Source organism: Pundamilia nyererei, unplaced genomic scaffold (genome assembly GCF_000239375.1).
Source record: "Pundamilia nyererei isolate P.nyererei 1_Seehausen unplaced genomic scaffold, PunNye1.0 scaffold00081, whole genome shotgun sequence".
NCBI classification, from domain to species: Eukaryota; Metazoa; Chordata; class Actinopteri; order Cichliformes; family Cichlidae; genus Pundamilia; species Pundamilia nyererei.
Window position 1 is genome coordinate 519,608 of NW_005187482.1, and position 11,571 is coordinate 531,178.

The 11,571-nt window shown below is 40.5% G+C and overlaps 2 protein-coding genes across 4 annotated transcripts in view; one reads left to right on the top strand and one right to left on the bottom strand.

The window, feature by feature from the left end:
- The window catches only part of LOC102209573 (uncharacterized), a 12,769-nt gene extending 7,340 nt beyond the window's left edge, over nt 1–5,429 (top strand). Inside the window, exons 10-14 of one of the 2 annotated variants that reach the window (XM_005737978.2) lie at nt 1,359–1,492; nt 1,604–1,784; nt 2,526–2,655; nt 2,791–2,851; nt 5,360–5,429. In XM_005737978.2, the coding sequence (XP_005738035.1) occupies nt 1,359–1,492; nt 1,604–1,784; nt 2,526–2,655; nt 2,791–2,851; nt 5,360–5,379 (526 nt within the window). In that variant the 3' untranslated portion in view covers nt 5,380–5,429. Of the gene's footprint in view, nt 1–1,358; nt 1,493–1,603; nt 1,785–2,525; nt 2,682–2,790; nt 2,852–5,359 lie in introns of those variants that run through there. The other variant, XM_005737979.2, reaches the window with a different exon arrangement.
- Nucleotides 5,430–5,613: 184 nt separating this feature from the next.
- cd9r (CD9 molecule related) overlaps nt 5,614–11,571 on the bottom strand; it is an 8,668-nt gene continuing 2,710 nt past the window's right edge. Inside the window, exons 3-9 of one of the 2 annotated variants that reach the window (XM_005737981.2) lie at nt 10,539–10,644; nt 10,338–10,435; nt 8,554–8,628; nt 8,360–8,461; nt 8,003–8,098; nt 7,793–7,876; nt 5,614–6,742 (exon numbers count right to left, since the gene is read on the bottom strand). In XM_005737981.2, the coding sequence (XP_005738038.1) occupies nt 6,653–6,742; nt 7,793–7,876; nt 8,003–8,098; nt 8,360–8,461; nt 8,554–8,628; nt 10,338–10,435; nt 10,539–10,644 (651 nt within the window). In that variant the 3' untranslated portion in view covers nt 5,614–6,652. Of the gene's footprint in view, nt 7,533–7,792; nt 7,877–8,002; nt 8,099–8,359; nt 8,462–8,553; nt 8,629–10,337; nt 10,436–10,538; nt 10,645–11,571 lie in introns of both variants that reach the window. The other variant, XM_005737980.2, reaches the window with a different exon arrangement.

The window sequence follows — 11,571 nt, forward strand, 5'->3', positions numbered from 1 at the left end:
GCCAGCATACTCACCGGACATGTCACCCATTGAGCATGTTCGGGATGTGCTTGACCGGCGTATACGACAGCGTGTACCAGTTCCCACGATTATCCAACAACCTCGCACAGCCATTGAAGTGGAGTGGACCAACATTCCACAGGCCACAATTGACAATCTGATAGACTCCATGCGACGATGTGTTGCACTGCATGAGGCAAATGGTGGTCACACCAGATACTGACCGGTTCTGGGTCCCCAGACCCCCAATAGCGCAAAAAACTGCACATTCCAGGGTGGCCTTTTGTTGTGGACAGTCTGAGGTACACCTGTGCACTACTCATGATGTCAGATCAGCATCCTGATGTGGCACACCTGTGAGGTGGGATAGATTATCTCAATATAGCAGATGTGCCCACTACCACACATTTGGACTGATTTGTGACCACTATTTGGGAGGGATGGTTATATTGTGTATCTGGGATGAATTTTAGGTCTCTACGTCCATCCCATGGGGAATGGGAGCAGTAACAAAGGTGTTGTGTTTATATTTTTGTTGAGTGTATTTTTTACTTTTTGGTGATTTATAACTGGAAGCGAGGAAAAGCAAAGTGATTGTTCTGTGGTTTGTCAACAGTTTGAGCACATTTGCGCAATCTTTCTCAACCAGTGTTTTGTGGGGAAATTAAAAAAAAAGTACTTGCTATTTGTCCACAGGTGTCCAACATGGAGCCAAAGTGTTTTCAGCTTTAATCCATGTCCATCATTTTTGATGCCATGACCATTGTCCAATCTTTAAACTGTTCACTTTCAGCTGACAGATGGAGGGTGCTGATTCCAACACATTGATATTTTTTTTTAACTATATTTCCTTTAATGACAAATTGCAACATGAAAGAGAAGTACCTCATTTTATATCATTTCTCATCCCTATTTAAAACTCTCAGCTGTCGATGGGTTCAATAGGAAGTGAAAGATGAAAATGACTTGGTCACAGCTGCTCAGAAAAGATGCCTCCGACAGCTGTTATGACACTCATCAAAATCTCATAAATATTAGATCTTCACAACTGAATTATGTGCCTGGCCCACTGCACAGTGGCCATTCTGTATTTTCTCTGTGGTGGTAAATGTTTTCTACGGCTTCTGTATTTACATAGTCACTTGCTTCTTGTGTGGCGCACAGTTTGGCACCAAACCAGCTGCCTTTAGGTTAATAAGATACCAGGATCTTGTAAAAGGCTTTCTAATCTCACAAGTGCGCCATCAAGGCTTCATCCTCAGCTTGTTCTTTAAGCAGTGCTTTGATCAACAGGTGCTTTTCAAATGTGTATTGTTTCAAAAAAATTCGTGTGTGTGTCCGTCTCCTTCTCTCCACAGGTTTATGGTGGGATGTAGTTCCTCAGCGGATTCTCCAGGTGAAGTGAAGTTTCATGTGATGAATGAACAGCCTCCTCTTCCTCTCTCACAGCCAACACCAGCCGCTGTCACTGTGCAACTGAGAATTGCCGAAGGTAATTTTTCTTTAACATCTGTGTTCTGTTCAAGCACCAGATCATAGCGTGGAGCCAGTAGGCCGAGTATTCTTAAAGACTTTATTAAAGCGTTTTTCTTTTTCCCTGCAGATGAGTCTTTCACCAGCTACCACCCTGAGGCTCACCTCCCTCTCAGCCTCTTGCAGGGCAGAACAGTTTATGTGGAGGTTAGCCTGAAGGACCCCTCAGAGTCCACACTTGTGCTGCTGGTTCACTCCTGCCTGGCTTACACTGACGCTCCATATCCCAGTGGGATTCTTGTTTATGATGGGTATGTTTATACAAGGAGGAAAATGACGTCCTCACAGATGGTCTTGTTGTTGTTCATATTGCTGGCTGCCCCAGTGACCATTTAACATGATCAGTGGTTTAGTGTGCTCGGGGATATGGACACACTGCATGAAACTGTAGTTGTATTAGTAAGTACTAATTTTCTAGTTAATTGCAAAACAGTTTGCAATGTTTTGCAAACATTGCAAAACGTGTTAAAGGACACGTTTTGCAAACGTGTCCTTTAACATCCTGTTTAACAGTATAAACAGCCATTTTAATTGTAAATTTGATAGCTGTGCCAGCAATTTAAGAAATGCCATTGACTTTGCAAAGCTTGCTAATCAATTAGTGCACTAATAGATGCCAGTCATGCCTCTGCAAGTAGATGAGTATGAGGTTAAAACCTGTTCCTGAAAGCTGCGTGAAACCCGCAAAATATGCCTCGTGTCACAAATTCCACTTTCCACAATTCAAACTCAGTCAGGTGGGCATTACTTGGTAACACAGTGTGTGGATGTTTGTACTGCTTTGATTTTAAAGCCGTCATGATCTTTTTTTTTTTTTTTTTTTTTTTTTAATGAAGATTTGCATTGTGTTGCCAAAATTACTGCTGACACTGTGTGAAGGCAACCTTGCAGCCACAAATCTCCAACATTAAACATTAAAGAAGGGGGCTTCTTTAATGCCAGTTGCTGGTCAGTCTTTGGTTGTAAAGGCATGTCACTGTCATGTCGTTCAGCTGCAGCAGCCTGGGGGTTTTGCAGATGCTTCCGACCTCGGACTTGCAGGTCCGGAAGATTGCAATTTACAGCTTCCTCTCTCTTCCACCACACACGACTAAAGGGGGCTCCCTCCGAGAAGACCCAGAGGTATTTCCAACCTAAGATGCACACAAGTAAACAGCTGTTTGTGTATAAGTTACATTCATGTTCAGGCCCAGTGCAGATAAGTGAACTCGGGTAGTAATGCTATTGTTTTTGGTTTTTCTTTCCCTCCTCACTCAGATCCACTTCTTGTGCCTGACAGAATTGTGCTCTGATGACTGCACCCTAAGATGCCTCGAAGGTAAGACCATAAAGAGAAATGAAACACTGGGCAGCTTGTTCATTTATTAAAAGTATAAAAACACTTGTTCCAATTTTGAAAAGTTTTGATTCCTGACTGAAAATTGTTTTAATTTAAACACTCGTTAATAAAATCTGATATCTGCGGACTCTAGATAAACAAGGTTTTCTTTTTTTTTTTTTTTTTACTTTTTATTTTGTACTTTTTCCAATTTTGTAGTACATGCAAACAAAAACATGAAACAACAAAACAAACAAACAAACAAACAACAAAACACAACAACAACGAGGAGAGGTCCCGCCCTATGGGGCTGAGTGAGTCTTATAAGCTATCCATTTTGTCCACTGTTTTCGGTGTTTGTCAGATTTCAGTCTCAAAGTGTAGGTCATTTTCTCCATTATATATATGTCCTCGATTACATCAATCCATTCTTCCAATTTTAAAAGGTCACTTTTCAGCCAGTTTTTTGTTATTACCTTTTTGCTTGACAACAACATAATTTTAAACAAATAACGGTCCTCCTTTCTTACATTTTCCCATATTCCAAAATACATTACTCGTGCCTCACACAGCACGTCATACCCCAGCACTTTCGTCATTGTTACCGCAATTCTTTCCCAGTATGGTTTGATATTTTTACACTTCCAAAACACATGAGAATGATTGGCGTCCCAGTCTCCACATAATCTCCAGCATTGTTGGGGTGTTTTCAGCTGCTTGCTTTTGATGTAAGGAGTAATAAAAAACCTAATCACATTTTTCCAGCCATATTCTCTCCATCGTCTAGAGCTAGTGGAATTATGCTGTGTGAGACATACGGATCGCCAGTCATCCTCTGACAACTCAAGATGTAATTCCGATTCCCACTTTTGTTTGATATATAATGTTTCATTCCTATTCAAATTTTGCAGGCCATTATATAATTTCGATAAAATTCTTGATGGAGGATTTTTATATGCACCTGTTATTATTTCTATTATATGGCTTCCTTCTCTCAAGAACTTATTCCTAATTTCTGTATTGTAAAAATGTCTTAATTGAAAATACCTAAATAAATCTGATTTATCCAGTCCAAATTGTCTCTGTAGATTCTCGAAGGATTTGAATGTTGTCCCGTCTATTAATGTACACATTGCTGTAATTCCTTTATCGACCCATCTTAAAAATGTACTGTCCCATGATAAACAAGGTTTTCTAACTTTTCATTCTATACGTCACCCAAGTAGACTGGCGATGAAGCAATAAGGATTCAGTGGTTGAAAATTTGCTAACAAATGTGCAGGAAAACCTCAGAACTTGATGACGCAAGTTGACATTTATGTTGTGTAATGTGGTAATAGTCAAAAACGGAGGGGCCAGGTGAGACTTAGCTCATCGCATCTAAATAAACGCCTTCTTTGGAAAGAATGATGAACTTGAAGCAAAGAACGAGCTCTAAAGAATCACTTGTTTAGTGTGGTGGAGGCCGTGTTGTAGCATGACTGTGTATATGTAGCGCTAAAGGAACTCTATGTTCCATTGAGATTCAGTCTAATGCTCAACCTGAACGGCACTTAAACTACAAAGGCCAAGGCACCGCTGGGTACTGATGGGCGATAACTAAACACGTGAACCCGGTAAATAAAAGAATGTGCCTAAACGGGGAAGTTGGTCTCAACACTTTTCACTACCTGAGGCAGAAAGTTTCAAAAACAAACAGGACCTGAAAGCATCTGAAGCCAAATGTAAAAATTCTTACGTTTTTTGGGGGTTTTTTTGTTGTTTTTTTTTTTTTTTTTTTTTTTTGTCAGTTTCCTTGAGCTTCAGCAGTCGTTGACGCCAGAGGGTTTATAGCCGATTACTGATGTTGCCTAAGTTTGTGTATCAAATCATTTTTCACTCTGAAAACATAACAAAGTGGGGGGGAAACTGCAGAAATCTGTCATTTTAAATGTAATTTTTCTCAAACCCTTAGTTAATATCCAAAAAAACTAAAAGGATGGGAAATGCTTTCAGATTCTAGTCTGCTGAAATCACAATGATGCAGACTTGCACATTATGTACTTCCTGTTCTAACACATTGCAAAGTTTTCTGTTTGATCCGTGAGGGGTTTGTGACCTTGCTGCCACTTTTGTTGCAAACCACATGCAGTAACAATACCCAGATGGGTCGTTGCGCTGGTTATTTGGTAGTTAAACGAGCCAAAAGTACAATTCTGAGACATTACACCAAAGCCAGAAGCCTTACCAGGGTTTTTTTTTTTTTTTAAATACAAAAAGTGGAGGGTGGCAGGATTTCCTGCTTCGCTGTTATTCTGCGATAAACTTCCTGAAAGTTGTAAAGCATGGTGGGATGAGTAATGTAGCTACATCAATTATCCTTGGAGCTCATATTACTGGAGTTTCCATTCACAGAAACCACCTGGTCAGGTTTCACACAGCTACCCAGTGTTCCTAATAAAGTGCTCAGTGTTTCTCATTTATTACGTGAAATGACTACATTAACGTTGTTTTTTTCTCTCTCCACAGGTCCAAACACTGGTGTGTAAGCAACGAAATAAAGAGTATTACACAAGTGCAACTTGATTTTTGTCGCTTAATGGAAACGAGTGTCTCTGGAGGTTTTGCTTCTATAACTAAATGGTACAAATAAGTAGTACAGGGCAAGAAAACAAGTGACAGACAACTGGAGGCATTTAGCCTTTTGAAATTTATTTATTTTTTTATCAGCAAGACAGTTAACATTGTGTCATTTAAAAAAAAAAAAAAAAAAAAATGTTAACAAGCAAAACACAAAGGAATGAAACGTGAGCTTATTTTTTTCCCTTTTCTCAGGATGAAAGCTTTTACAGAAACAAGTCTTCTGAAGCATTGAGTCTGGAATGTTTAAACAGTTTGACCTAAAACTGAACCTCTCGGGTACCTGGCTGTCTTTTTTGCTGTTCTTGTTTTTTGACCTGCTCTTTGGCCCTCTGCAACCTCTACCAGAAATCTAAAAGGAATGCACTTCTTAACAATACTCTAGTATACAGCCACTAAAGGTAATGTGAAATTGAAGCTCACATTAGAGCGATGACACCTTGCTGTAACTGGACCTCTACTATAACAAAGATGATACACTGACTCCCCTTTAACAGTCATAACTCACCATATCCCGTGACTTTTACTTTGTGCAACGGACACAAACTATTAGTATTAGGGTCACATGAAGGGGGAACTATTCTCAAAATTAATAATAATAATGAAAATGTGGAGATTTTGACTTTTTTAAATTTATTTATTTTTATTCTATAGACTGCCTCATGGAGTTAAGCTGATGAAACTTATGTTTTTTGGTACAACATCTATACTGCATAAGTGTGACCATAAATGTCCTTGCATCTGTCAATCTCAAGCCATTTTATTTTAACCAGATGCGTCTTTCTGCACTTTCAGTGTCTGTATGCTCATGGCCACGTTGTTTCTCTTCCCCCTTTAACGTGGCCCTAATACTCATTCATAAATAAACAGTGTAACTTTTCAGGAGAAAAAATGTTTAAAAAAAAAATAAAATTCATGTTTTACCAGCTGAATTTGTTAATGTGTTCTCATGGCTGGGTTTGGCCACAATAATCTAGAGGCCTGTCAGGTTAGTGCACAACATGTTACAGGATTTATTAAGCGAAATGTCTAAAAACAAAAAAAGCCTTTTAATCAAAATATGGTTCTGAAGTAATGTAATCATAGCTAAAGGAAAATATGTAAACACTGATGTGCTGCTTGTATGTAAAGCAGTGGCCTTTGACAGGAGGTGGTTAAGGGTGTAAAACCCTAATCCGCCTCTTAGTACACATTTGAATAGTACACTGTCCTCTCCTGATGGGTATTCTTGAGCTGGTTCAGGAGAACTATGGCGCAGACCATGGCAGTCATCTGTTGTGCAGACAAAGGAGGAGGGCAAGTAAAGAGCAGGGATGGGATAAAGAGCTATGCAATGACCAACCCACTACATCCCGAGAATTGAACCAGCAACAGGTGAAAGAGTGAAGGAGGCTAGACCTTCCAGCCACAGCAATCAGCACGCAGCTACAGAAGTGTTTGAGAAAGTGTGAGGTCGAAACAAACAGGACAAATCCAACCCTGTTGATGTACTGGCCGTGTGTGTTTAAAGGCACTAAAGTAAAGATTGAAGAGTTGACTAGTGGTGGAGGGAATATTCAGAGCGCCAGAGGGTTTCTTATACTGTTTTGCCAGCAAATGTCAATCCTTCTGCAGATGAAGCAACTTTGGTGATTAAAAAATGTGAAAACTCATTTGCTAAATGCTGTGATCTGCTGTCAAACCTGTCAACTGTAAGCTGAGTCGTGTGTGTTAGGTTGGATTTCTCCTATAACTGCTAATGATAAAAATTTGAGACAATGCCGAGAGCAGCAGATGGAGTATGTGTAGTTCACACTAAAGCAATGTGGAGTAAAATCAAAATGGTGAGAAAAGCGCAGTGAGAATGAAGAGTGCACTAAGCATAAGCCAAAGGGATGTTGGCTGCGCTGAGAGGAGTGAAAAAGACAGGCTCCTGGTCAGCACGTGTGCTGGTGACTACTTCATGCTGAACTGGCTGAAAGTTAGCCTGAGTAGAAGTGGTCTGAGTCAGGATAATGTACTGAGGTGTTGAGGCAGAACCGATCTTTATGCTGAGGGTAATGCTGCAAATCAGAGCGATGAACTTTGGAATGATTGGGGAAATAAAATGAGAAGAAAAAGTTCGAAAAGGGAGGGGAAAGAAGTATTTAAGAGAGAGAGGAGTGCAAAGTGATTAATGTATGGCCATTGACATGAACAACAATATAGAACCTTTAGTACTGTGTATAGACTAATAGTAACAGGAACAACAGACTGTGCTATCTTTTTCCCTACTATTTGTAGCATTTGCCAACTCATTTGAAGCTTTACTTGTTGCAAAGTAAACACGCATTATTTGCCTACCAGGAGCACTCCAGTTCCAACGAAGATGCCCGTCATCATTGGTGCTTTACCGATAAAGACACCTGCAATGACGCCAGAACAGCTCTGCAGGAAGACCGAACAAACTGTGAGCATCTAGTACAGTACAGCTGAGTGAAAGAGGTAAAGCAGTGCAGTTCGCAGTGGTGGCAGGACCACTGTAAACTGCTTCATTTATTGGCACCAACTTACATCCATCTTGATGTATTCAAAAAACCCATCTGGTTCGGGGCAGGTATGCTTAACGAGCTCCATTATGGGGAAGCCAGTCACTCCACAGCAGTGAAGCTGCAAAGCAGGCAGATGAAGGAAGAGGTGAAGGGAGGCAAAAAACAAGTCTTAAACACTACCCTGCGCAGCCCTGTGGAGAAACTAAACACCCTTACTGCTTCCACAGGAATTGATGGAAACAGCTGACAGTGACGTCTTCTCGGTGTGTATCAGCCATATAACTTGTATGCATAAAGCAGAAAAGACTTGAGTATACAGGAAGTAAGAGTTAAAATTTAGTATTAGGTAAAAATGAAAAACAGCAGCTTATATACGTACAGTGTTGTGGATGAAGGTGAGTGTGATAGCAATTCCTGGGTCTTGATTGGCCACATAGAGAGCATACAAGCTAGCATATAACTCTGCAAACCTGAGTCCAACCTTTAACATGAGAGATCAAAACACAATCTTATGGTCAGGACATACTGGACACATAATTGATTTTCATCCCTTTTATCAGTATTTTCTCTCACCTCATCACTTTTAATGTTGGCAAGCACTCCAATAACAACTACCAGTGTAGCCAGTATGGCCAGAAGGGCGGAGAACTGAAGGGACAGGAAGAACTCTGTTAACTTTAACACTTTTAAACACACAGGAACAGGAAGTGAAACAGCTTTTCCAGTTTTATGTGGGTGCATCAAGAGAAGACGAGGCTTAACATTGCAGTAAACTCTAACAAGGACTTCCCAAAAGTAACTACAGCTTTCAGCAAGATGTGAAGAAACAAATTCTGCAACTTTATGTGCAAAACATCTGCATGTTGTGTTGAAGAGACATCAACTTAAGTTGAGCTCGAGCTGTGCTGTACTTTTGATGTAATACCAATCTAAACCAAAAGATGGAGCAGTGAGTCAGTGTGGTCTTTTGGGTGGTTAAAAGAAATAAACGACCAGATTCTTTTCTTTTATCCAGCTGGCCAAACTTTCGTATCCATATGTTGGCCTTCTGTCTTTAAAAGAAAGCAATTAGCTAGCTTTCTTGAAGTTCCTAACTTCGGTCATTGAGGCTAACAATTATAAACCTCTTTTAATATTTAAAGTCATGATATTCTAGTGCATGATCCACGGATGAAATTGCACAATTCAATGCAGTTGCGTGAAGACCTTGTCTGATTGGTGGGGTTGGGACAGTTTTGCATTGCAAATCTCTAAACTTGTAGCCGTGCAGCTCCTGCAGACCAGAGACACACGCCAACCTTTCTGCACTCTATTTCTACACTGTGTTTAGACTCAGATAGGATAAAATACTTGCACTGATGCTAAAAACCTTAGTAGGCTTACTGATCTGGCAGCAATAAGGGGAATCAATAGGGAACCAACTATATAAACAGAACCAATAATGGCAGTAGCATCAATAAAAACAAAGCTTTTGGGTTTTACCACAATGCCACGCTCGGCTTTTGTTTGACTTTAAACAAAGTCAGCTTTTAACACTTAGTATGCCACATGATGTTAACCTGCCTTGTATCTCATATCATCTTAGACTATTTGACTGATGGGGGGAGCAGAAGCTCTGTAAATAGCCGTCCTTCCTTCCTTCCTGTTTCATTGTGTCATCGATGAATGGAGAAGACTGAGTACTCGGAGAGCAGTTTATTAATTACTTTCCTCTGGCACTCTGACTTGTCTCTGTGGTTCCACAGAAATTATGTTGTAACAACTTGTTGAACTTGATGTACACGTTAGAATCAAGGATCTGATCTGAATAACGACTTTACACAGATTTTACCATTTGCACCAGCATGTAGGTGATGCATGTGCTCTAACATTTAAGCACCATTTCCAGCATTCACCTTAACCTCTGATGCTGGCACTGGGGTGGTTTTAAAATGTTTCACCGTCTTCCTGTTAAACACAGATAAAAGCCTGAAGAGTAACGTTAAAATTTGCCATAAAGTTAATGAACAAAGGAGTCCTCCAGGAAGCAGCGGGGTATTTAAGCTTGTTCTGAGCATGTCTTTGCAGGGCACTTCTTGTTCAGGGCGGTTTTTTTTGTTTTTTTTTAATGACTCCTAAGAAACGAGACCAAATGGGATTACTAGGGGTATACTAAACGTTACTAACACATTTTTGTTTTGGTTTCTCTGACTAAACCTAAAAAGCAACCTAAAACTTTCCCATAACAGTTAAAAGGTGTAACCACTGTGCGACACAGGGTTTTGTGGTCACAGCACAGGACACAGCTGGTCTGACACTCATCTTTACGGAAAAGTGAGACTGTAAGCCAACATGCATTACCCATCAAAACAACTCACCACTTGTAGAGCGCATCTCTTCTCGTTGCAGGCACCGTAGTCTCCAAACATCACCACAAACAGCATCACCGCCCCGAGAGCGATCAGCACAGTCACACCTGTTAATAAAACGGAGCGGGAAAGAGGGCCGTTTCTGTCTGTTAAATATGCATCGGAGCAAAATGTACCATCGTGATTCTTCGACCTAATAAATGTACCGACCCATAACAAATGCGCTGGAGCTGAATTCCTCCACATGGAAGATCGCTCTTGTGTTGTCGCTGAACCTCAACCACAAGCCAAGTCCAAGGAAGGCAAACCCCACCACCTGTCACATGAGGAAATAAAACCAGGACAAAAGTGTAATGAACAACATTCTTGGTTACTTTCACACCCTCTGGTTACTGAAATATAGGTTTTTAGAGTCTATATTTATAAACCATGCTGTGTGACAGATGAGTGGTTTTCACACTGTGCAGAACAGCTGGCAGAGGGGACAAACAACCAAGAAATTGGCATTTCAGGCATTTAAGACAGCTTTCTTCTGATTGGCTGTCCCTCGCAAGCATAACATTTACACGGGATGTGGGCGGGACTGATGCTGTGATGACCACATTAAGGATTTTGCTCTCGTTGATGTCATACAGAACCAAGAAGAACAGTTAAAATAGAAAAGTTAAACCATTTAAACTCTGGAAGTGGTGTCAGGAGACGAGGTGGAGGAGGGTCAGAAAGAAACAGGTGAAAGCTGAGATTGAGGACATACCAGCTTTTGAGGAGCCTTAGTGGGGACTACATGATTCAAAGTCTATTATGGACTTTGAAGTATAGTGTAAGCTAAGACTCTGACGTGGTGGCATTTGGTTTCTCAGCTGCTGTACAAAACACCGAGGTGTGAAGGGTAATCATCTATCCGCGGCAGCATTGTTCATGCTGTTTAGGAAAGTTTTCACTTCTTCTTTTCAGACGGCTTTATTCTTCTTCCACTCATCGGAGATACTGCCTTATTTTAAAGAGTCTGTACAATTTAACCTCACACTTCTGAAATCCCACTAAATAGCTAAGAACAAAAATGAATTGGTGGGTCTTAATTTGATCCCATCCCATACAACTCCTATTTTGTTATTTTTGTGACTATTAATATACACACACACACACACACACACACACACACCAGAGGTGTGGACTCGAGTCACATGACTTGGACTCGAGTCAGACTCGAGTCATTAATTTTATGACTTTAGACTTGACTTGA